This window comes from Watersipora subatra, chromosome 11, assembly GCF_963576615.1.
Source record: "Watersipora subatra chromosome 11, tzWatSuba1.1, whole genome shotgun sequence".
In the NCBI taxonomy this organism is placed as follows: domain Eukaryota; kingdom Metazoa; phylum Bryozoa; class Gymnolaemata; order Cheilostomatida; family Watersiporidae; genus Watersipora; species Watersipora subatra.
Genome location: NC_088718.1, coordinates 37,189,492 through 37,213,358, shown reverse-complemented (window position 1 = coordinate 37,213,358; position 23,867 = coordinate 37,189,492). Strand labels below are relative to the sequence as shown.

Below are 23,867 nucleotides of genomic sequence, written 5' to 3'. Positions count from 1 at the left end.
TATTCTCGCATTACAATGACATCTTGTTAAAAGCTGATAAGAACAATTCCTTATAAGGAAGAAAGCTTCAGCGGTCTCTTCTGAAGGTTTATAGTTTGTGTTATTTAATTCTGCTACTTGCCATAAATAATAGGAAAATCTACCATAAAAAAGAATTTTAATTCCTTTAGCAGCCAAGGCAAGGTAGGATTAAATTGTAACTTTGTTGAGTTTCTTACATGCTTGTCAGCAATCAAAATAGAGATGAAACGAAGTGTTTTAACATGAAAAGTAGAAAATTAGCAAATGTACAAAAATGTCCTCAATTATTACCAAATATTGGATCAATAGATCGTGATTAACACAGAAGACAGTTAATGGGTCATAGGGGAGCAACTCCGAAATCAGGACCTGTGTTGATCTTAGTTTTTGGAGTCAATATCACACTAAAGTAAAGCTGACTACTGATGAGGGGTGGAGGTGGATTGGGCGGTGCTCAAGAATGTATATCTGAAACTTGTAAGCCTCTGATTCGGAACCAGGGCTATGGTAAGTGTTTACAGTCAAACTCTACTTGCAAATGTAACATAATCCTAAAACTTCTTCAATGCTAAGACCATTGTATGTTGAAGCAAAGACTTTTGTAAGGATATATTGTGATTCCTTAAAGTCATTTCAACGCTCAAAACAGTAAATATCTCAAATAAATACATAAACCATTAAAATGGGTAAATTTTTATATAAAAAACATATAAGCAATTAAATGTACAAACTTGAATGATAAAAGTAAAATTAACAAAATAATAATCAACAAAAAGTGATGTTATGCTCTCTTATCTTAATGAAACAAACATGAATGAAAATGCTTGGGTTCCGGTGTAGAGTGTTAGCACTACTCAGTGTAACGTACTCTAACTCGCACTACATACAATTTGAATTAACTTAATTTATGTAGCTTTTAATTATCTTTTGTTTAACTTTTAATTTTTATTAACATTTTTTATTTTTACTTAAATGTTTCAAAAAATTTTAGGTGATAAAAATTACTTCCTATGTCGTTACAAATATTTATTAGTTTAAACTTTGCGATGTATGTAAAAACAAATTGTACGCAGAGACGTTTGACCAACTGAGACATGACCGGCGCAACAGATGAAGATTCAGAGAGATTAAAACTACAAACAAAACTCTTTTGTGGAAAACTTGGGGTAAACTGATGCCGATGTTGGAATGGCCAAAAGAGTTTGCAGACGATTTTAATGATCGAAATGAAACTAATATTCCATGCTGTTTACCTCTTGCGTAGCAGAAACTAGTTCTTTACCCATTCACAAAAAGTTATATCTGCAGTGTCAGCTTTATAAATTATAAGTTTATTTTGCATCATTTGCTTTTTCTAAAACAGCTTACTCACTCATATTTGAATAAAGATTTTAAAGTAATATGTAAAAACTTTTTTTGGTTTACTCGATTTTTCAAGCAAATCTTTTATGCTAAAAGCTTTTTATAAATTTAATCACTTCTAACATGAAACAATTTGGATCAATAATTAACTTGGCCATGCCTAACATAGTGTTTGCATTTTATATGTCACAGCTTTCCAGAATGTGACGTGAAAACTTACAGTATGGGGTTCGTAATAGTCAATTTATTTAATAACATAACTTCACAATTTGATTAACTATGACCAATGTAATACGCTTCGTCTAGTTATTATACAAATTCATAAAAACACATCCTGATTGAACAAATGGCCCAACAATAACAAAATGCATGATGTTTCCAGACGAGGCTCGGACTGAATATGGTTCAAATGCAATTATGCCGGAATAGTATTAAGAAAAGCCTAATGCATGTATGTGAACATAACTCCCGGTATTAAGTGAAACCAAGCTTCCGTCCAAACTTACCTGTGGTCTAGAAGAGGAGGCGGGCCGAAGATCTAAATTAGGAGGGACGCTGACCATTGGCATCATCATGCCTTCCTTGTACTGCACTTCTGCAATGCACATTTTGCAAAACATCAAAGGATTGATTAACCAAAAACTTCCTCAAATATTCCAATTTAAAATCACCCAAAGCGCCTCGGCATGAGCGGATGGTACCAAAAATGTGAAATTTTGCCAAATTATGAAAAACTCAACTGATCCCAAATGCTTTATCACACCCTTGGGCTACATTTATCGTCGAATTAAAAAACTTATTGCCACAATGAATTATTATTGGTTGAACAAGTAGCCTACAGCAGTCAATGAATCAGCTTAAAATCATAAACCTAAAAATAGAGCTATTATCTACTTCCCTGGACGGGTCATCAAAAATAATGATAAAAAAGTTACTACCGCAACTTGAAGTGAAAATACGCTGTTTTTTGTTTACAGAGTTCGGCAAGTCAGTCAATTTCTTTAACAGTTTCTACTGGTATAATAGTGCTATAGCATACAAATGTTTGAAAACATTTCAATTGCATCCTTAGCTAAACTCTAATAGCTGAAACTAAAAAACTGAATCTACAGAAAAACTATATTTTCTACAACTAAAATATAAAAAGAAACGAGGTTATCTATATGGAAATGTCATGTTTCCTATAGGGCAGGGGTCAGCAACCTTTTCCACTCAAAGAGCCATTTGGACCCGTTTTCCGCAGGAAAGAACACAATGGGAGCCACAAAGCCTCTCTGATATTTTAAATTAATTAAAAATAAATATTATGTGTAACGTTTTTGTTTAGCTTTTAATGCTTTTATACCATGTGTTTACATTATAAACCAAAAAGGGGTGGCATGTATATTGATTTGTCTGCTGAGAAAACAAAATTACACTTTTGCAAAGAACAATAAAATAATTTTGGCGATTTTATTGGCACATAAATTGTTATAAAGTGTACTACCTGTATTAGTGTTGTTGTTTGTCAGTAGTGTTGTTGACATAATATCAGAAAGTATCTCGTAGCGATCTGGCCGCCCGCGCGAATCTGGTAGTACATTTTTCATACTTTTATGTTAAATGTAAAGCCATGTGATGATCATGTGATAAGGTACTAATAATAATATAACATAAACAATGACGCATAACAACCGATAAGGTTTGATTTACCACCATAATTACAATTTTATAAATTATATTATAAATAAGATATAGTGATAAAACTTTTATATTTTTTACGAAAAACTTGGCATATGGTTAAAAAAATGAAAAGACTCCAATGTCAGAGTAAGCCATAGCGAAGGGATGAAAGAGCCACATGCGGCTCCGGAGCTGCAGGTTGCCTACCCCTGCTATAGGGAGTGTACTAAAAAAATGGAACAACAGAAGGTACATGTAATTGAATTTTCTAGCACAACCTGCTAACTTTCGACACGGTTTTGGCGTAAGACATTAGAAATTTTGACAGCCATTTGCATTATGAAATACAGTAGCCAACTATAGCCTGAGATCTCTTAAATCTGACAATCACTAGTGTTACATGCTATGAATTTTTGAGCTTCAAAGTTGTGGTTTTGATCGTAGGAATGATGAAGACGTATTTACATGATACGCAGAAGCGGTTGCAGAACTTGCAATTATTCGTAGCTGATGAGTTTACGAGCTACGAAGAAATTGTCACACAACTCGACGTTTTAGTTTGTTGCGTTCTTAGCTACAATGGGGCGAATAGCTTATATCGCGGCTGACACTTCTAAAATGCGTCTAAGGTCAAATGTCAATGTGTGTAAGAAATTTTTCTTTTAAATTCTGAGTTAATATTTTTTATTTCAGAGACAATACTTTTAAAACACATGCATTAAAAGCAGAGATGTGTAGAGATGCTGCAAGGACGTCATTGACGAAGACGATGAAAATCTAACCTCCGATCGCAAAAAATTTGTGCAATAATACGAATATCGGATGTTTACATCATACGCAGTACTTCGTTGTTGATAAGATGTTTTTAAAAATACCCTCTTGAACCGGAGGTTTGAATCGCTTCAAAGAATTAAAGATTCAATGTTTTAAACCATTTTACATGCTACAAAGATGATAAATATGACAAAACTTCGTAGCGTGTAGCACTAGTGATTATCAAAGCTATGAAACTTGTAGCAGATGTTTACAGCAAAGACATAGCCTACCTTTGTAATATAATATATAAACAACCTATTTAAAATTTATTTTTCTGATTCAATCCTTAATCGAAAAACATAAAAAATAAAAATATTAATTTACATTTGCCTAAATGACAAAAAACCATTCCTTTTGTATATAGTTGGTGATCAATTTGGCTAACTTGGCAAAAATCGTATAGGGTAAATTTAAGTATATACCTTTGTTAACTGTAGTACATTTTTATTCAACAGCATAATAGCAACTAAGGTAGAACTGCTAGTGAGCTTAGGTAGCAGTTCACTCTATGGTTGGTAGTTCACTCTATGACTTGTAGTTCACTGCATCCCAAAGATAGACTGTTTCTAATTTTATGGAGGTTATATAGTGAAATATCTTACAATAAGTGACAAGATATAATAAGATACGAGTTACCTTTATCGCTGACGATGTAAATCCAGCTGTGCTGACTTTCAGTTGCGTGCGCTGTCCTCAAACACTCGCTGCTGGTGTCAAATGCTGTCGGGTGAACAATCAGGTTGTCACCTACACGCAGATCTCTATATCTGCTGCCAATGCCTGCACTCCTCCACTGCGGTTTGTTTGTTACAGTCACAGATGCAGCGCTGTCTCTAATAAGCTGAGGCAGCAATTTGACCCCGAGGTCAGCATTGGCCATAGCTAACAAATAGACATCATTATCTTTGTTATGTAACGTAATCAAGATGATTTTGGCATGGAGTCAGCTTATAAAAAGATATGAGCAGCTGCAGACCTGTCAACAGGTGTCAACAGGAGTAGCAAGAGATGCAGGTTCTCTCAGTTGACTCAAGGAGCATATGGCTAACAGAAGAGACAGGTTTACAGTAGAAATCTAATAAAGTTATGGAGCGACCAGTGAATTTTAACGCTTAGATGAAAGGTTTGGAGTGCGATGGCTTTCTCCGCATGACAAGCAGAAGAATGAATCGCCATAAACTGATAAGCAGTCACAGTTCCCGTCAGCATTGTAGCAATTAAGTAGACAGACCTGAATGAGTTATAGCGACAGCAAAGGTTAGACACACCCAGCGCACTCTTCAAGTGGTGGCTCCAAAAAAAGCTTTTTGGACCGATGCCTGTGCTGATGTGCTTGGTAAATGGTTCAGGCAACACGAGCCCTGTGTTAAACAGTTCACAACATTTTTTATAGCCTTTGCGTCTCATTGGCTAATTCTGTTAACGATTCACAAATTATTTGCGTTTCTGAAAAGCACACAAATGATACGCACCACATTACGTTAGTTACTTTTGTGACCCGCACAAATCACCAAGAATCCTTACAAATAGCCTAACATGCAGTGTCAGTACCCAATATACAACAAAGACCAGCATTATTGAAATAGCAATCTCATCTAGTACTATCATATCCGTGATCCATTTATACGCTCCTGTGTAGCCAACCCTATAAAATGACAGCCAATGAGATATGTTAATGATAAGTTATTAGCAGTTTCTTTTTGATGTGACACTTCTGACTTGACATAAAAATGGGCCTTCAAACCAAATGTGTAATCAGTGTCTTCAACAGATGTGCAGGTCGCTGATCTGTTGAGCAGTTGAGGTTGAAAATATATGGCACATCTGCGAGCCAGGTCTGATGGACATACACACCAAGCGGGTCAGACAGTTTTTGTTGGTCAACAGTCACTAGGCCTAAGGCTTAACTTTTCGTTGCCAAAGAAAAGATTCTTGTTGGTTAGGAGATAAAAAAAACAAAGGCTAAGATTTGACGCTTGGCTCAAGCCTTATAGATTTCCTCCTCTCTGCTAGTCAACCTTACAGCTCGAGTCAGATAATTGCTACGTGACAGTACTTAGGAAAATCTTGCAAAGAGTACTTTAGCCAAAATTTAGAAGTTGTTCTCTCCCAAGAACATGCCTAACTTCCACAATTTATGACATAGCATTTGGTTATGATTGTAATAACACCTATAGTACATTACTAGTGAAGAAGTCGATGGTAAAGCAGTCCTACTTAGACATCTTGATCGTGTCATTGGCTACAGCTGATACAGAAAGTTGAATTTTATAATTGTTTATTACATCCAAGAATATCATTATTGCGACATGAAATTCTAAAGATTGGTAGACACTATATCGCAGTATGTCGGCACTAAACCCACAATACATTAGTGATCTTCTGTAATAACATTGCTCACATGATCACAAACCGACCCGCGACTACATCGGAGAATAGTCAGCGACATGGTGTTCTCGTAATACCATGCGGTTGCCGAAAGGACGAAATACTAGTCCCGGAGTAACTATCATGAAGGGAGATTTAGATTAAGCACTCCGCGACAGCCAATTACCGTTGCAGAAGTGGTGCGCATTGCGCAGACTGTCATGGATGTGCGGCAAAAGATTGGAAAAATTGGACAGTTGCAATGTTTCCCGACATGTCTGCGTCTAGCAATGTCATCGGTTTCCGGTGCATATAGTCGACTAATAATCGCCCAGCGGACAACTTTGACATACGGTGTCATAGAGTAAACTAGCCTTAAGACCGTATAGCTTGGCATAAGCTACTGAGTATGTGAAAAGGAATGCTTCTTATAAAATGCATCAGCCAGCAGGTATGTACCAGAATGGATGAACCACAAATGGAGTATCTCATTGGACAACGCCAACTGGTACGTGCAACTGATCGGCGTTCAGCATTTTTTTCGAACACCCTATTTTCATTTATAATCATGCTGAAAACAAGATATCTAGAAACTGAAAGACATAGCAAAACTGGGCATAGTACAATAGTTAATGGATATCGGCTACTGTTAAGCCTGGTTCCCATATCGATTGCGAAACCCCGGCGGTAATCTTGCACAGCAAAACACTTGCGACGCTAGGCGGCTTCTGTTCACACATAGCTGCATCGCTAATAACTGCATAAAAAAGTTCACTCGCCATGCCAATTCGAGGATGGTAACCTACACTTGTACAGTGCATTTCGGGAAGGTTTTGCCTGCGGCTCTTCGCGAAATTTGAACAGCGCTAAACTCTTGCGTTGACCGCTGGCAACAACCGGCGTGTAGGTTCACATTTCACCGCGATACCTGCGGTGCTGTCACCAGTGCTTTGCGGCGTATATGTGAACCAGGCTTATATCAACCCAGCGTCCAAGAAGCAAAGCCGTTATTGCCGGAGCTTATTTTTCCCAATAACAAGTAGATGTCTGGAGAACTACAAATGACCAATCTTGATGCTTCAAACTTGGCTGTTAGCAACTTTGGAAAATTGATTGCGGAGTACAGCTGTTTGCATTTGATTTAAATTTCATGTTTTATTTTATCTCTTTTTATTATGTGACGGTTCCATTTATAACAAATTTTGCCGATCTAACCGGTCTACATAACGCACGAAAAATTGGGAAAGTGTCACAATTGAAGTTTTATTTTTATAAAGCCACTTCCTTCCCTTTTTTCAAAGATATGGGATGAGCTACTTGCAGTGATACTGCTCTATCACTTGCAAAAAGTAGAAAATATTTCTTTTCATATGCCATGCACCAAGCTGGTACAACTCCAAACGCTTCATGTAACAACATGAAGGAGTATTTCTTCGATGGAGCTAGTTATCGAATAGCACCGGAGAGAGTTTAGGAATTTTCTGTCAAATACACAAACAGAGAAACAAATATCACCAAAAAATTCAGGTACTAAATATTAAGAAGCTAAGTTGCAGCAAAATACTTGTGGCCCGACAAGAAATAACTTTCAAATGATCTGTCAGGACTTTTATAAATATTAAATCGATTTGATTGGCTGATTATTCCTGGTTCAACATCTTACTTAACGATTGCTAGTCGAGTTAAGGTAATGACCTTATTTCATATAGATCAAGGTTTGCAGTTTGCTCTAGGTATAGCTATGAATTTTCACCAAAATAGCGACATAAATCACCCAATGAATCGTTCAATCTTACTTAGCTTGATTGGGACGATATTGGCTTGGAAAACGGGAGGTTCCAAGATCAAATTCAACATAAAACGGACATTTCATTCCCAAAATTTAATAACTATAGTTGGACAAACCGAATAACACACACATAAACATGTACCCAAACTTCGAGATTTATATATATATATATAGATAATGGTCATTTTCATTTTAGTAACACATAAAATGTTTCATACTGCTCCCTAATGCTAGCATTTTATGGCTAGCAGTTCAAACCATAATTCTACAGTTAGTAGTACCTCTATGCTAACCGCTCACTCTATAGTTAGTAGTTCACTCAACAGTTGGGTGTTTATTCTAAAGTTAGTTTACTCTATGGTTAGCAATTAACTCTATGTTAGCTGTTCATGCTACAGACAGGTGTTTATTAGTTAGGAGTTCACTCCATGGCTAGTGAGTGTAACATATACCATAGCCAGAGGTTAACTCTATTGTTAATAGTTCATTATATGTTCTAAGGCTCAACTACGGACGACTCTCCACAGGAAGTCAATAGGGCATTGTTTAAGCTCTCGTCGAGTCTGAGTGGCAGAGATGGCAAGCTCTGATTTATTATGTAATAACAACTATGCTTTGCGCAAGATTATTTCATCAAAATATCGTCGCTTTATATCAACACTTCATCTTGGAATTGCCAAAAGTGAATTACATTTCTCACACTTTATCAGTAACGAAAGTGCAAATATTTGTGGGCTCAAAGAATCTGGAGTCAAAACAAGATCACGGCCTCTCGGATGAGCCATTGATGATTGTAGATAATTGACAGAAGACGAAACAGACACAACTACATGTCTAATTTATTTTATTGCTAGTGTAAAATATCAACACTACAATCTTGTTGCGGTCTTTGATTCTATATTTCAACAATTAAATACAAACTCAATTGTTCCAAGATTTGAATGTCACAACTATTATATGCTGGCACAACTATTCTTACGAGAACATCGTATTTTGTTTAATTTGTACAACAAACTAAAAACTGCAATGATAAATACTTACGGTAATTAAACATGGTATCAAAACAAATGCATTAAATATCACAATGTAAAACAGATATAACAAAATAAATTAATAATAAATAAAAGGTATTTTTGTTATAACAGAGAGACAAAAATGGAAATGAAGGCTTTAGCTTATGTTCGGAGGTAGAGACGATAATGAAAACATGTGGCGTAACTCATTCACTTTAAACTAGGTCAAGGTTAAACTAAGCTATAATTATTGTTAATTTTATATTTTTAAATTTCTCCAACATTTTCACTTTCGCTTAGTAAACAGTGATGTTTTGGGAGACGTAATCGACTGTATCCTAGAAATTACGTTAAGTAGTAGAGTCAAATATAGGCTTAAATTTTACATCATACATTGTGGATGTTAGACTGCAATAGCAAGAATGCTAGATAGCAAGAGAGCCCAAGAAACACCAACTTGTTAAAAAACTACAAAGTTTTCATACAACGATCGTGTGTACGACATACGATGTCGATCGTGTATCGACATCGTATGTATCGACATCGTGTCGATCGTGTATCGACAGGCCCTTCTATGGCAGTGCATTGCCATCGTGGAAACATCTGCGTCACCCTCATTCTGTAGTAATTCAGTGTCGCTGTTTGGAAGCGAAACACCCGTGCGAAGCAATATTTTTGTGTCATGGAGACAGTCTTAATGATCAACAGGGTCACATTTGCTCGTGCGCATAGGTCTCGCTTTCCTGTTGTTTCATATGCAGAAGTTAAAAAGCACTACCTTGACATAAGGCATTGCACAACCATCACTCTACTAAAGCGCTCTATGAAAACACGATCTTCTTGTCGGCCCAGAGTAGCGGTTCGTCACAGAGACACCAAGTCTTGCTACAATATTGCTATCTGAAAACTTTAAAATAATATAACAAAGGACCTCTTCAATAACCTATGCGCAAAGATAGAAATAAACAGGAGTTTATGGTTAGGCCTAAATAAAGAACGGCAGCGGGTGCAAAGGGCAATGTGTGTGACATCAAATGCTCTAAAAAGCTTTTGCAATCTTGTTATCATCTTCAAGCAAAATGATATTAGAGGCGGTAACGCGAATGAGAGCTATATAAAGCCAGACCTAATCTTATCAAAGCTGTTGAAAGTTTTACGACTAGCGGAATTGGAAAGAAACGAAAGATGAGAGATGAACACAAGTGATGCTCACACGAACAAACAAATATAGAGACTTGCAGGAGAACACTCAGAAGGTCGTAAATGAAAATATCTGTAAGTTTTACGATCAGCCAAGAGCCACTAGAGAATGACAGAGACTAGAGAGCTAGCCCGTGGATCCTGCAATGAAGCTGGCAGACTAACCGGATCCGATGCAGCTAGCCTGATGCTAATGGGTTTTAAACATTTATGATGTTCAATTGAAATTTCTACAACAACTTTTGAGGTGCATTTATGGTCTTTTGATGGCTGAAAACAAAACTTTTAGATTGACACAGCAATCATGTACTTCTAATCGCTAATTTGCTACTTGGCTGGGAGTCCTAAAAATCCTACATGTATGAAGTTAATCCAATCCAGTGCTTCATTGTGGAAACTGTTGCCATAAATATTATATATATATATTATATATATATAATATTATATATATATATATATAATTATTGTATTGGACAACCCATAGCTGTTTTTAAAGAAGTAATTTTAAAAAATTGTATGTCAGCAAAAAATAAATAAATAAAACAGAATTTCCATTTGGCGTCATAAATGCAAAAACAAATTTTTTTTCAAAGACTTGAAACTGAAGTTAAAAGAATTCGTAATACAATTGTTGAGTGCATCTTCTGGTGAGTACAAAATATTATCAACATGCCATGGATAGCTGGTACAGTGGACCCTCGCCCTACGATCTTAATTCGTTTCATTGTTGACATCGCAAGGCAAAAATTTCGTATAGAGGTGTATAGAAACCCTTAGTAAATTTCTAATGCAAACACCCCTTGGTAAAAATCATCAAAATTTTATATACGTACTTGTACATATTAAAAATTATTAACAAAATAAATATAGCATCCTTAGTAACTATAGTTACCTATACGTTAACTTTAGTGTATTTATTGGTTATGATCTACAATAAAATGTAACATTACTGTATGATACTGTACTATTGTTTTGCCTCTAGTCTGTTTCTGTTTTTAGGCTGCTGAATTGTTAATGAGAAATCCTAAGAAAAAATTGCATAAGAGTCCTCAAGTATGTTTTCAAAAAACCCGGAAGAAATTAATGCAGTTGTCAAGCTTGAGAGAATACTTCACTGGTCTAGTCAAAAGTAAATACGAGTAAATATCATATTAAAATAACAAACATGTTTTTTAGCTTTCACTTCAGACCCTAAAGTATACTGGCCATTGTACAAATTGTAGAGTGCCAGACATTGAATGTTATGAAGTTCTAACTTTTACATCTGAAACTGATGCCACAAGAATTCTCATCAACCACGGCTGACCACCACAAGCGACAGTCTATATATTTGAATGGCTAGCCATGAAAGTAAACTATTTTATGCAACCAGCCAAAATATTAGCTAAATGTTATTGTATCTTGGTTCTCATTGGTCCTAATATTCAAGTTGGCCTTATAAACATCTCTAAAGCTGTAATATTGGAATAGATGGGCCTATCCACCCAGAAGTAGCTAATCGTTTCCACATGGTAATCAACTTTCCCATCAATATAACTGAGTACTTTCGAAGAATAATAAACAGCCAGGAAGTTATTAAAATAGGAAGAACTAACCACCCGATAACAAAATAATTTTATGACCCAGACTAATGAGCAGACCATAGAATATGTTTAATCATGGTTAGACGACTCAAATGCTCCCTCGATTAGATTTATCTTCTTTCACATTTAACAGGCTTTAACAAAAGCAACAAGACTCCTCCCCAATACTATTACATTACTAACTTTTAAAACACTTTAGTTCAACTCACTCAATATTAACAAAAGCAACAAGACTCCTCCCCAATACTATTACATTACTAACTTTTAAAACACTTTAGTTTAACTCACTCAATATTAACAAAAGCAACAAGACTCCTCCGCAATACTATTACATTACTAACTTTTAAAACACTTTAGTTCAACTCACTCAATATTAACAAAAGCAACAAGACTCCTCCCCAATACTATTACATTACTAACTTTTAAAACACTTTAGTTCAACTCACTCAATATTAACAAAAGCAACAAGACTCCTCCCCAATACTATTACATTACTAACTTTTAAAACACTTTAGTTCAACTCACTCAATATTAACAAAAGCAACAAGACTCCTCCCCAATACTATTACATTACTAACTTTTAAAACACTTTAGTTTAACTCACTCAATATTAACAAAAGCAACAAGACTCCTCCCCAATACTATTACATTACTAACTTTTAAAACACTTTAGTTCAACTCACTCAATATTAACAAAAGCAACAAGACTCCTCCCCAATACTATTACATTACTAACTTTTAAAACACTTTAGTTTAACTCACTCAATATTAACAAAAGCAACAAGACTCCTCCCCAATACTATTACATTACTAACTTTTAAAACACTTTAGTTCAACTCACTCAATATTAACAAAAGCAACAAGACTCCTCCCCAATACTATTACATTACTAACTTTTAAAACACTTTAGTTTAACTCACTCAATATTAACAAAAGCAACAAGACTCCTCCCCAATACTATTACATTACTAACTTTTAAAACACTTTAGTTTAACTCACTCAATATTAACAAAAGCAACAAGACTCCTCCGCAATACTATTACATTACTAACTTTTAAAACACTTTAGTTTAACTCACTCAATACTTTCTGATTTCTGTCTTCTCATTTTTGTTTAACATGTAATGGAAAACGTCATTTTGTTGTTGATTACCAATGGCAATAAAAACTTACACATACATCCTATTCTCTCAGTTAGTCTGTATTATAGCAGAATCCATAATCTTATCATATATGGAGAAAATTTTGCTGCCTCCAATATCAACCCAATTAGTTTACAGTCAGCTATCAATTGTCATCGTTTTTTTTTTGGACGTCATCAAGCCGTTTGCACATGCGCTTGTTAGCGAAAAAGCCACCATATTTGTAAAAAACTATCGTTTTTCTATTATTTAATAGTACTTCTTGGTGTTGTTTTGATACTATAATAAAAAAATTGCAAACAAAAGCATTGTTTTCAAACATTTATTGCAAAAGCTTCGTGTTTATAATGATAAAATTGTCTATAAAGATGGCCGACAACGATAAAATTATGTCATGAAAAAACGAAGGATTGGTCTTCAGATATCATTATAAATGTCTTCAACATCAGTGTCCATTTAGCCGAAAATTTTAATATCTGAAGACTTGTTGAAACAAATTCCTTTTTGGCGCAGAGTTCGAAAGTCACACAAGTGCCATCTAGAGAGCCTACTAGACACCACATCAATTGCTAACCAAAGCAGGAAATATAAAAATGTGTGGCATAGTGTTTCTCTTATAAGAATGGCATTCGAATAACGACATTTCCTTGGGAACCGCATATCGCTTCAAGTTAAACTAACCGATGTAAACCACAGTTCAAACGAATCCTTCACTCTTTTATTCAAAGATATTTAATATTTGAAGATTAGCTACCAGCTTGATGCAAACTCTTGACATCGATTTGGCAGCGGAGTAAACTCGGGTCAATAACACTTGCATACATCCAAGAACATCTGACATCAATTGGTTTCTTGCAGCAAGTCACAGTACATGAACACCTATCAACATCTTCCCCTCACAGGATATGTTACAAACATGTGGCAATCAGTCAGCAAAAGTACTTGCAAACCTTAGCTCATGTATGCCCTAATGTACCAATTTTCTAGCTAATATTTGTCTCAACACACAAAAATAATTTCAAAACACCATGTAACACCACAGCATCATAAACACCATGTATTACCACAGCATCATAAACACCATGTATCACGACAGTGTCATAAACACCATGTAACATCACAGCATCATAAACATTAAACCATAAATACGAGTTACACTGTATATCTCTGTCATGACCTTTATCTTTGAACATAAGCATTGCCAAGTATATACAGTAACAATAAAAGTGTTTTTTTATTGTTTATTACTACTGTAAAACCTTTATTTGAACGCCATGGCGGTCTATTTTTCAACCCTTCCTCCATAGTGGCGTGTAAATAAAGGTGACATTCGAATACAGGTTTTATGGTATATTTAGTTACTTTTTCTATAATAATGAAATTTTTTACTTTTAGCGACTTAAATATTTTTATTATGAAGCCTTTATTGTAATGTTATGCGTAATACAACCAAGATTTATTAGGATATTATTACAAGTTTTTGCCCTGTGAAATGAATTACAGCGTATGCTTATAGTAAATTATAATCAAATACTAAATGAATTATTTAACTTGGTATAAACAAGAAAATATTTGACAGTCACAAAAGACGGACGAGCAAAATGGAATCTGAATTGTTCCATACCATGCACTATATTGTGGATGATGTGAATTTGGAATTGTAAACACCTGGAGTAACTGTGCAATGAGTGTTTCAAGGGGCACTGCATTGCGGATTAATGTAGGCGCTTTGTTAAAAGAGATAGGATTCTATGCCAGAGGTCATAACGGAGTACTCCTGTCTCGCTGAGCAACACCCTATTGAAATATGAAAGACTAAAATGTGAAAATGTTAAAAAGGGAACAGCTTGTGTGGAACTTTCTTGCGCATTATTTGCAAGTGCCATCCCATCTTTCGCAAGCATGAAATATTAAATAAAAATTGGGGAGAAACGAAACTCGCTTGACTCGCGGATTTTCGCCGTTCCCATCTTCCAGATGACGAAAACCTGCAGATTATTGGGGCCATGAAAAAAGTGATGCAGAAAAAATCAGAGCGGATGACCAGAAATAATTGTAACAAATCATTTTCAACATTCAGTTAGCGCTAGGAAGTACGCACAACTACAAGAAAGCTTCTTTTGATCTGATTAACAGGCAGACCCCATCCTATTTCCTAGCAGCATTTCCAAGTCTCATTTGGCATTTTCATGATGTCAAAAAGATAGGATTACCAGCCCAAAGGCAATCCAGTCTTGTTTATATAAACAAAACAGCACTTTTAATTAATCAGCGTAAATAATAAAATTACATTACGTAACGTAAGTGAAACTTGACTGGCCAGAGAATAGCCTACTGGAGGAAAGGTTAACCTTAACACAACATGCAGACCAACATGACGCCATAGTTGAACTATAGCAAAAGTATAACTGAGCTGGATAAGAGAGGTTAAGAAGGATGTAAGCATCTCTTTACATTACCCAGCTATCTTGATAAAATAACAAAAAGTAGGAACTCAAGTATAGAAATCTCAGGAAATCTTTCAACCTTCGACAAGCACAAGATGCTGACATACTATTGGTTACAGAAGAAGGGCAAGCATGGTGTTGTAGACTTCAAGGTGATTAACATGAACCTAATACGAATAAATTTGCAGATTTGAGATTATGCTTGTCTCTTCAGTTTTGTATCAAAGCAAAAGGAACTATTACAAAATGACTTTATATTTACCAAAAAATAGAAAGGTTTTCATCGCAACCAGAATTTGACAATAAGGTACAAATGACATAAAGATGGTGCGATCTAATCGACATGCCATGCACTGAATGCGTCGTTGTCCTTAGATATGTGAAACATCGATGTGTGGCCGGCCATCTTTTAAGACAAACCTTTCTGGTCCCACACATACAGATTGTACTTAAGAGTGGGAGAGTGGAAAGATTTATAAAGTACAATTATACGAGTTAGTATTTCTTCCTGACAGCTAGTTTAAGACAGCTATTGAAATTGCATTGAGAAATTTATTCCAGTAGGTACGGAGCGCCGAACATATAACCACAGGCACCAACCCACCTTTAGATAACACACGGACAAAGGAACTCATTACATCACTAGAAATGTCACAAAAAGCAATTAGGAAAGCAATCTCTACACAAAAAGTATTTTAAACGAAACAAAAAGCAACAAGCTGAAGCAGATCTGAAAGCATAACGAAATGGATAGCCTGTTTTTTTCAAAGAATTAAGCGAGGGTAACAGCCTCTAATTCCAAGAAACTTACGAGAACGCAGAGTCTGTTTGCACCATTTTAAGAATCACTATAAACTTATCAGGCAGCGACAGCAGGACTGGCTGGCAGCAAATTCCGATATCAAAGCATTTCCTCATTGCAACTAACTGAATGCAAATAACGAATAGGTTGATATAGTCTTTAGAAAGTGGAGGATAACGGTGAATGGCTAGATAAAGCAGTAACAGAACAAACACCATTGAATGGCTGCCATGACCCCTACAAAAAAGGAAGCTAGGAGGACTGAAGCTTCTTGTGTGGCTAACAGCTGGTCTTTTGGTACATAAGGTGCTCTAATGTCGTACAATTTTTCATTTGACAGTAACAAAGCTAGACGAAAATGCAACTAGAAATCTGAAGAGTGGTTTTGACTGAATTTAGTTATGGGGAGGCGATGACAGCCCATAATTTGGGTACTCAGTGTTTTTTTACTCCTTTATACGGGATTATAATTAGACTCTAAGGTAATGCTAGGCCAGGTTCAAGCAGTTTTTTTTATGTAAAATTACTAAATTTCAACTCATTTGAAGTTTTAATTTTTTTAACTAGCTATAATGTACATGTATAGGAGAAGACAGCTCGAAAAACAACTTTCATTTATTGACCCGTCAAAAGAATTGCACATTATTTCTTGCAAAAGGCCAGCCCTAGTCTCCAAATGCTTCGACCAATCACGATCGACTTTTGGAGTAAAGATCTTTTGCTAGCAGTATGTGTAGAACATTTCAGTGGTACATTGGCAAAGGCACCAATAATTTTTTCTAGCTCTAGATTTGACCCTCAAGGACAAACCTTGTTCACACATCCTAGAATATTTTACTTTATTCCCTACCATACAAGATGAATTTATGACAGAAGTAAAATTTCGCGAAAATTGTCTTTTCATGCATATTCGCTGATTAAATTATTAGCGGATGAACACATTCGCGAATAAATTAATCCGTAAAAGCAGCTAGCAATAGAGTAAAAACTTCGCGTGTGTATACCACGTGTTTAGATTTCTGTCTTGCTGAAAACTTTATGTCGATCATGCTATGCTATAAGTTTTTGGCTGCATCCAGAGGTTTTCATGAGTGTTCATCAATTTGGAGGCCTTTGGTGAACCAAAAATTTGTGGTAAGTTGTGAGTTTTTTTCAACGTAAAGAACTACAGGAGAGATTTTTTCGATGATGATGCCGTGCCGAATTCCGAATAACCTGTGACAACCTTGAATAATTTTGTAAAGAAGTGTGATGCATTGGCAATGGACTTTACTCAAAGCCTTGGCGATGATTTTAAAAGAGTTTAGAACTCAGCAACATTTACTAACTGCATAGCAGCTAGTTTTTAATTTGAGGAAATAGTTATTCTCTCTTGTTAAAAATGAAACTTAATAATTCGCGGAATTGACTGTACGCGAACTCGCAAATTATTAAATCCATCCAATAATTTCATCTTGTAGGGTATATACTTTTACTTATTTATACTTGTACAAACCCCTTAAAGCCATGTGTTTATACTTGTACAAACCCCTTAAAGCCATGTGTTTATACTTGTACAAACCCCTTAAAGCCATGTGTTTATACTTGTACAAACCCCTTAAAGCCATGTGTTTATACTTGTACAAACCCCTTAAAGCCATGTGTTTATACTTGTACAAACCCCTTAAAGCCATGTGTTTATACTTGTACAAGCCCCTTAAAGCCATGTGTTTATACTTGTACAAGCCCCTTAAAGCCATGTGTTTATACTTGTACAAACCCCTTAAAGCCATGTGTTTATACTTGTACAAACCCCTTAAAGCCATGTGTTTATACTTGTACAAGCCCCTTAAAGCCATGTGTTTATACTTGTACAAACCCCTTAAAGCCATGTGTTTATACTTGTACAAGCCCCTTAAAGCCATGTGTTTATACTTGTACAAGCCCCTTAAAGCCATGTGTTTATACTTGTACAAGCCCCTTAAAGCCATGTGTTTATACTTGTACAAACCCCTTAAAGCCATGTGTTTATACTTGTACAAACCCCTTAAAGCCATGTGTTTATACTTGTACAAGCCCCTTAAAGCCATGTGTTTATACTTGTAAAAACCCTTTAAAGCTGTATTATATATAAATGCTCAAAGAAGATGCAAGGAAAAGCAGTACTTTATTTGCCTCAGAAATGGATTAGCTGTACTCAATAGAGTAACTGAGAAATTTTCCCATCAGTTTTTGCACATTTGTTCTCTATGTAGGGGTTCAAACCCTGTTAATTCATTGGTCAGCTGCCTTAGACAATAACACACAATTATTACATTACATCAAATGACCGGCCGATATCGTAGTTGTTTCTCGACCAATGGGAGTTACAACGGATCCTCCAAATGACTTAAAATTTAGTGATTCAATATTTTTTTTGGGCAGTCCATAATCTTTTTATAAACAAAATGTTTTACATATGGTGCTGCACAAAAAGATAAAAGAAAGGTATTGCTATGTTGTGTCATAACGTAAAAACAACAATTTATCCAATGGAAGACTTGAAACTACTAAATTTAAGTATACACCTCTTATCTTTTAACAAAATATCAAAAGAATTAACGATAAAATTGTCGAGTACATATTTTGGTAAGTACAAGATAAAGTCATCACATTGTGATAAGATTACTTAATAACATTGTGTTGACGGATTGTTTCGCCTGAACAAATTCCAACATGACCTCTATGTATCCTAGAACACTAAACAATAATGCTAAAAGCTAGATCAGTTAGAAGAAAGCAGCTAAAAGAAAACAGATGCTTCAAAAACTTAAAATTGGGTGATTCTACATAAAACACTCTGCTTAAGAACTCGCTGTTAATAGATTCCTTTACCTGTCCATGGTTCAACTGTACCTTTAATTATGCTAGTCACACACTAGACTACCTTCTTATTTTTAATAGATGTATCCTAAAACCCTCTCACACTATCTGTTTTAACTTCTACTCTCTGAGAACTCTGAAATACCAGCAAAGCTTTTTCTTAATTTTATATGAAGAATCATAACCACTATGGTTAGTAGCGGTCATGTGAATTATTTTCATCTGTTATTATGACTTGTTTGTAATATAAATCAGCAAAAAAATTTATTTCTTTATTAATAAATTTTACACCCAACACTGAGAAGATGTCGCAGTGTTTTGCACCCATGTGCAAAGCTGTGTGCCTAATGGCCACCATAGAAATAAACTTGCTAAAAATCTTAGTAGATTTTATCAGGAATGGGTTTTTTTTATCATTTACGATTAATTGTTTTTTATGTTTGAGGTGATCTGACTGTCAGGATGTTTTAAAATTGAAATCAACAAAACTTGATCACAGTTAAAACGCTTAAACACAAATAATACAATACGTGTAAAATAACATCACTAGTTGATGTCATTGCTATAGTTGATATCAGCTATCGCATCCAAGTTGCAACGTTACGAGTCTTTATTCTGTCGTCTCTGTGCAACTATAGATGTCACAAACGCGCATTCGCTTGATCTGAGCATTATAACCGCAATCACATTTTGTCGAATTTAATCTTGAAAAATGCTGGCAGTCGGATCAACTCAAACATCGAAAACAATCACAAATAATAGAAAAAATATCAATCCTGTCTGAATTATTTTATCCTGTCTGATAAAATCTACTAAAATCTTGTGCAAGTTTATCTTTATGTTGGCCTTTAGGCACACAGCTTTGCAACTGGATGCCTAAAATTTACTCTGGTGCATCGAAGAGCGTAAAGAATTAATTGTATTACCCGAAGATAGTTCAACTATTGTAATAAGAGATAATGGTATTACAATCTTGGGAGTTGCTGCACCTTAATAAAGTTGTTTACCCTTATAAAATCTAGCAGGCACCATACTACAAACTATAGTATTACAGTCATCTCTTCCCCCACCCTAATGTAGCAGTATATACCTTTTATGGTTAATCAGACACCTGCAATAAGTAAAAATCCCAAAATAGAAACTAATACTTAGTCATTTTTTATTAAGCGTAAGCATTTACCTCCTTTTCTTATGGTTATTAGACAATTTTGAGAAACTGTATGACTGGATTACTGTAAGTGAAATCTAAATATAGCTAAAACTCAACTACGTTATTATTTACAGTACATAGCTCCAGCAAGACGAAGAGCCAAATTTAGCTGAACAATCCTAAATAACTTAAGTTTAAGAAGAATCTCCTCTCACTAGACTTGTTTCCAGTTAAAACTGTTATTCATGTATTCACAAAAGAGAAGATAACTCCTAGTACAAGTAAGCCAAAATACCACTGTAATTTACCTTAACTAGCTTTTTTAGATATCACCTATTAGGATGTGGGAATATATGACTGCAATGCAGCGATATATTGTAGTCTGTAATAAATAAGTTCTTTAGGATTGGTCAATGTAGTGAATACTCAGGTTTTTAGAATAAAACTCAAGTGAAAGACAACAAAAGTTGACAAACATTTAACACAGACATAACACATGTACTGTGCAAGTATGCTGCCATAATCTAATAAAGCAACTTCTAAGTATTTTTAGATGTAGCTGAAAAAACACAGTTGCCATTCCATTTTTTTTAAACTGATTTTTTCTAAGCAAATTTGTCTGCCATTTCATCGTTAAATGACATGCCATGATAAATCATAATGGCTTCAGTAAGGAAGACATAGTGAATATGTTGAGTCTTATGCTATAGCCTGAGAATCCCACGCGCATGTTTCTGTTGTGTGAGAGCCACAGAATAGGGCTTAAGCAGATCCATAGTGAAATTTAGCATTATGAAAAAATCATATCATAGCATGCGCATAGGAGAATGATTATCTTCTAGTGCTGATATTCACAGAATAAAATAAATGAGACCTACTTTACTGTAACCGTGTATAAGATGAATGTAATTTGATTTTATCTTGCATAAGCAGTAAAACACCCAAAATAAATCTGGGAAGTTTTAATACATTCAATTTAACATATTTAAATTAGTTTGTATATACATGTTTAATAAGGCTAATTAAATTAAAAAAATTTCATCACCAAGACAACTTTATAAGCCACTATATGAATTCTCCAACAGGACACATCGGTTACCCCTTTTCAAAATACTGCAAGTTCAATGTTTACAGTCTGAAATATATTGCTGAATATCTTTTTTTACAAACCTGATATGTTTCAGGGTCAAACAATCAATTGGTTCTGTTTAATTCGATTTGATTCCACTGTAGCATGAGTTTAGCTCTTGAAATTACACGAACGTTCTATGTTTGTGCTGAGTTTGCTAGAAAAGATTGGCAGATGCTCCTCCGTACAGAACTGGAAGTGTTTGATCCAAAGATATCAGTTTAGTACCTGAGGGAAAGTCGTCTCACACAGTGTTAGGCTTCACTTAAAAAACAGACACGTCGTTGTTTACCGCTGAACCAACCATTGGCTTAGTGTAATGCAGTAGTAAGTACATGTACAACAAATCAACAAAATAAATCTGCATTGATAAAGACGCGGAGCCGCCTTTATCAATGCTTTATCAGCTCTTTTGAGCTCATTTTTTTCGGCGTTCAACTTATTAAACCTCCTGTAACAAGCTACAAGCAATGTTAAATAGCTTTACCTTTCATAAAAGACTGAGATTATTTTACAGGCTGAATTTAGGTAATAATGGGTTTCAAGACACCCGTCTCTCTATCGTTTAAATCAGAATAAACATGCCCAACTTCCGTTCCTAAAAAGCTAGCATACGTCACATATTTATGGGCGGAGCTTGTTGTGCCGATTGTGTTGTTTTCGAAACCGATATTGAGGCGCTGTAATATAGCCTTCATGACTTTGATAGTTAGTGGATCAATCTTTATTTTTAGTACAAAATCGGAATCAGCGTGTCTGATTTACCTAGAAAAAAAACAATAAAAGCTGTACGTAGCAGTTATGGTTTAATTACAATACAAAAAGCAAGTAAAGTTAGCCCCAGTCAGCAATAAACTAAATAAACTAAAATTAAACTAACTCAACTAAACTAAGCAGACAGCGTGCCATGAAATTATGCTTGCACTGATTGCTATGTAAATTTTTGAAAGATCAACAATATGTGATGGGATATATTTCAACTTCTTGTACATTTTGTCCAGTTGAGAAACAAAATCTTTAAAACAAGAAATGCATAAATGCATATAGTATATCATAAAAAGATTTACTTTATCCAAAAAATGTAAAAATTGTCTAACATGGAGATCATCAAACGTTTGTAGAGGAAGCGTGGAAAAACTTGTTGAGTTCATCGTCAAACATATTTTCTAATAAATCTAATGGTACCGGCTCTTAACTTATCGCAAACTAAAATTCTGTTAAAATTCCCGATTATATCCTTATTACATTAAAACAGATTTTACGCAACTGCATGAGTGTGAACCATGGATCAACTCTACAAGTTTACAAGAACCGCTCATGCCACCATATTTGTTCCAACTATTTGGTAACCACTGTAGTTGGAAGTTGACTGAGTACATGCGCACAATTCCCACAGCCGAAAAAATAAAAAGACTTTCCTAGTTGTTGATAGGATAAAATTTACTATAACTTATGCCATACTTTCTAACTAATTAACCAAAACTTCTGTGGAGAAACTTATAAAACTTATGTGAATACTGTGGATTTATCAGTAAATAAAAATAATCATTTGAACTTATAATAGTAGACAGTTTTGTAAAATCAATTTGAAAATTTTTTAAAATTTAATTTCAAATTTGAGTGACTTACCACAGAAAATCTGAAATTATCCAGGAAGAGTAATCGTCCGATTCCAGCAATGGACTGGAGATGAATACACAACACAGTGAAACAGCCCCTCATCGATCTTATCTGAATACAAATAAATTCATCTACAGTATAACCCCATCAACGCGCTGCAGTGTTCACACTACCCACTCATACTTATCATGAAGGTTTGTAAAACAAACGAATCTACTCTGGGATATATTAGTCGCATTACTGACTGAATGACTTTGAAAACCGTTAGAAGTTCTGCAGCCATTCAAACAGACAACAACGGCGCGAATCAGAAAGCTATAAAGCGATTGATTATCTATTGAGCCACCACTTGACTTTCCTGACGCAAGACAAACAAGACACAGAGTAATACGCAGGAGTTAATTCTTGCAAACTGGTATAAAGACCGAGCAATTCGTAAAATAAACAACCTGTTCATAGACTTGATTACTGCCATTGGTTGGACAAAGGAAATGTTCACTGATAACCAGATGGCTCCAGAGGCAAACACGAAAGAGACATCTTCTCTTCATTTTCAGCCTACTCTTCCCCAGCATCAGTTTCAATCTTGGTGCTGTCAGAAAGTAGGATATCATATTCATTATACACGCAAGCGTCTCGAACATACATTCATTTATGCTGTTTTTATTAAAATTTGTAGAAGTACCTTGCATGCAGGCTCACTGAGGAGGCCGCCAGCTAAAACAAAAAAATGAACATAACACACTAGATGGTAACTCTAGGCTTCAATGCAAACTTTTTCTTTGGGGTTGAAAGTACAAGGGCAGTATATTCATAGTCAGGAGAAATTTCAAATAAAAATCACCTCATTGAAGGCGAATGAAGCACTGAATCAACTTTATCTACATTATATTAAAAGAAATTTCAAAACAATGAAATACAAAA

At 35.1% G+C, this 23,867-nt stretch overlaps 1 protein-coding gene across 1 annotated transcript in view; it reads right to left on the bottom strand.

Moving 5' to 3' along the window:
* The window catches only part of LOC137408032 (PR domain zinc finger protein 1-like), a 68,222-nt gene extending 45,172 nt beyond the window's left edge, over positions 1 to 23,050 (bottom strand). The window contains exons 1-3 of the mRNA XM_068094422.1: positions 22,953 to 23,050; positions 4,498 to 4,743; positions 1,890 to 1,978 (exon numbers count right to left, since the gene is read on the bottom strand). Coding sequence (XP_067950523.1) covers positions 1,890 to 1,978; positions 4,498 to 4,741 — 333 coding nt within the window. The 5' untranslated portion in view covers positions 4,742 to 4,743; positions 22,953 to 23,050. The remainder of the gene's footprint in view (positions 1 to 1,889; positions 1,979 to 4,497; positions 4,744 to 22,952) is intronic.
* Between the last annotated feature and the right edge of the window lie 817 nt (positions 23,051 to 23,867).